Source organism: Charadrius vociferus, unplaced genomic scaffold (genome assembly GCF_000708025.1).
Source record: "Charadrius vociferus isolate BGI_N301 unplaced genomic scaffold, ASM70802v2 scaffold489, whole genome shotgun sequence".
NCBI lineage: Eukaryota > Metazoa > Chordata > Aves > Charadriiformes > Charadriidae > Charadrius > Charadrius vociferus.
This window is the reverse complement of record NW_009650077.1, coordinates 224,584-227,290: the sequence shown is the minus strand read 5'-3', so window position 1 is coordinate 227,290 and position 2,707 is coordinate 224,584. Positions and strand designations below refer to the sequence as shown.

The 2,707-nt window shown below is 63.8% G+C and overlaps 2 protein-coding genes across 2 annotated transcripts in view; one reads left to right on the top strand and one right to left on the bottom strand.

Moving 5' to 3' along the window:
- The window catches only part of BCAN (brevican), a 27,612-nt gene extending 27,506 nt beyond the window's left edge, over window positions 1-106 (top strand). Inside the window, exon 10 of the mRNA XM_009892071.1 lies at window positions 81-106. Coding sequence (XP_009890373.1) covers window positions 81-106 — 26 coding nt within the window. The remainder of the gene's footprint in view (window positions 1-80) is intronic.
- Window positions 107-1,591: 1,485 nt separating this feature from the next.
- HAPLN2 (hyaluronan and proteoglycan link protein 2) overlaps window positions 1,592-2,707 on the bottom strand; it is a 1,730-nt gene continuing 614 nt past the window's right edge. Inside the window, exons 3-6 of the mRNA XM_009892070.1 lie at window positions 2,632-2,701; window positions 2,296-2,412; window positions 1,999-2,184; window positions 1,592-1,875 (exon numbers count right to left, since the gene is read on the bottom strand). Of these exons, the coding sequence (XP_009890372.1) occupies window positions 1,592-1,875; window positions 1,999-2,184; window positions 2,296-2,412; window positions 2,632-2,701 (657 nt within the window). The remainder of the gene's footprint in view (window positions 1,876-1,998; window positions 2,185-2,295; window positions 2,413-2,631; window positions 2,702-2,707) is intronic.

Below are 2,707 nucleotides of genomic sequence, written 5' to 3'. Positions count from 1 at the left end.
CCCCGCTCCCCCCCAGCATCTGCCTTTGGGGCTTCCCCTTCACCTTCTTTTGTGTGTGTGTGTGTGTGTGTGTCCGCCAGGTCTGGCTCAGCCCCCCGACGACTGAGCGAGTCCCCAGGGCAGAAGCCACCACCTCCCCGGGCCCTGGAGCCGGCGTGGATGGGGACGGCACCGGGACGCCAGCGCAGACCCCGGCGTGGCACAAAACCTCGCCGTTGGGTGTCCACCTCCTGGTTTGTTTTATATCTGTACAAAGAAATCCTAATAACTAAAGATCCCCTCAAAAAGGAACCCACAACGACCCGAAATGTCGCACGAGGGCTGTTTTGTTCCTGGAGTCACAACAGAATTGAAATCAAGGGGGGGGAACCGTGGGCAGGCGATGGCATTGACGCGCCAGCGTCACCTCCAGCCACTTTCCCCCACCTCTGGCTCAAATGTCCTCATCCTGTGACACCCTGGTGGGGGGTGACACGGGGACACGCCGTCCCGCGGTGCGGGGGGGCTTTTGCACTTCCCAGGAAAGGCAGAAGACACTACTGCAGGCTCAGAGTGGGTCCTCATCACCCAAACCTCCCCTCGGTGCTTCTGTGGGCATTAAAACCAGTAAAGGGATGGCGCGTAGTGGTGGCATGGTCACCGGGGCAGCCCCGGCACAGGGGTGGGAAATGGGGAGCACCCACCGGCGCCGTGGAGCCGGAGAGCCCCTGGCACAGCGACGTCCCTGGGGACCACAGAAGCAGGGAGGCACAGCCCAAAGTGACCCCGCATCCCGGCGGCTTTGAGGACCGGTCAGGGCTCGGGGTGGGATGCTGCTCCTGGCAAACACACGGCACCCGGCGGGGACATCGCAGGTGCCAGGGGACGCTGGCATTTCCCCACGCTGTTTTTCCCCCTGCGCCGCGCCAGCTCAGTGCTTTTTATAGCTCTCCCTGGTTGTGCCAAACAGCAAAACCCAGAAACCCCCGGTGTGCGGTGCCAGGGACACCGATAACCCCGGGGACGGGATGGCAGGGGGGAGCCCCGCACCGGCGGTCCCCCTGTGCTTTGACACGGCAAATCCTGGTCAAATTCTCCTCGTCGGTCCCGGGGGGGGGGGGGGGGCAGAGGCCAGGAGGGAGCTTGGCTTTGCCGTGCAGCTTTACCGTGGCTTTATTAATTGAGAAGGCGAAACTCCATTAGTCACGCTCGTTAATGCCCGGCCCTCCGGTGCGCCTGCACCAGACACAGTCCTGGTGGCTGCGGGGGAGCGAGGATGGGGCAAGGGATGCAGTGGGGTTGGGAGGGGGCTGGATTAGACCCCCTTCCTGGCCCAGCAATGGGTCCAGCTTCTCCAGCAAGCTCCGAACACCCAACAAACCCCACAGCAGGCTGGGGCGTGGGGAGCATCTCCATCAAGAGGCTGCACCGAGCACCCAAACACAGCTCTATCGCTCCATCGGAGGATGCACAAACCACCCAAAATCAACAGGAGACACCCCCCCCCCCCACCCCCCCCATCATTCCCTGCCTCAAGCTCTCTGCCCGGGTGACGCAGGCCGGCGTCCCACCACCGTCCCCTCCGCTCAGCCCACCTCTCCTCCCGGCGTTCCTACTTGCCCGCGAAGCAGTAGGTGCCGTAGGTCCGCATTTCCTTGCTGGGAAAGCCGAAGCTGCGGACTCCAGGGTCCGGCAGCCCCCCGCAGCGCTCGCGAGGGGTGGTGATGGGGTACCGCACGCTGCCGTCTGCCAGCCACCCCCCGTCGCAGCGATCCAGCTGGGAAAACTTCCAGGCAGAGTAGAGCTGTCCCACTTTGGCGATGGCGGCCCCATGGTTGCGGCACGCTTGCCCGGCTTCCTTGAAGTTCAGGTGGCCCCGGATGAAGTAGACTTGGCCTGGGGATGAACGGGGACACAGCGGGTGAGCAGCCACCATGGATGGGAACAACCCTGGTGGAAAGCTGGGTGGGCATCGGAGTTTGGTGCCAGCGCGGGAGGGACAAGGGACCTCAGCACTACCTTGAAGAGCAGAGGTGAAGCAGAAAGCGTCGAATCGGTCCTTCTGCTTGTCCCTGGCCCCGTAGGTCCGGACGCCTGGCAGGAGGAGGCGGCCGCCGCACGGCTCCCGCGAGTTGATGATGGGGTAGTGGACGGTGCCGTCGAGGATCCAGCCGGCATTGCACCAGTCCAGACCCTCCGTCCAGGCTGCGGGGCGAGAGGTAGCTCAGCACCGGCACTTCCCTCCTCCTGTGCCCAGCGAGGCACATTTTGGGGCAGAACGAGGGGTTTGGGGGTTTTTGGGGGGGGATACTTCACCTTTGTAGAGCTGCTGGTAGGTGGCGAGGCGGGAGTCCTGCTGCTCACAGGCTCGCTTGGCTTCGTGGTAGTTGAATTTGTAGCGCCCATTGCTGGGCTGGTAGGGGAAGACGACGCCTGGGGCAAAGGGACAGGGATGGAGGGTGAAGGAGATGCTTTCCCGGAGGAGAATTGGGCTTATCATGCTTGGGAATTTGGCGCTGAAGATAAGGTCGGGGCAACAGGGGACACGAGGAGTGTAGGTACCCAGCCATGGACCCCCAGCCCAGTCCAGGGTCCCCTCTCCACTGTCCCCGACATCCCCGGGGGATGCGGCGGGATGGAGCCCAGCCTCACCTTCGAGGTGCAGCGTGAGCGAGACGCTCTCATCCTCCAGCCCGTTGACAAGCTGGCAGCGGTAGCGGCCCTCGGC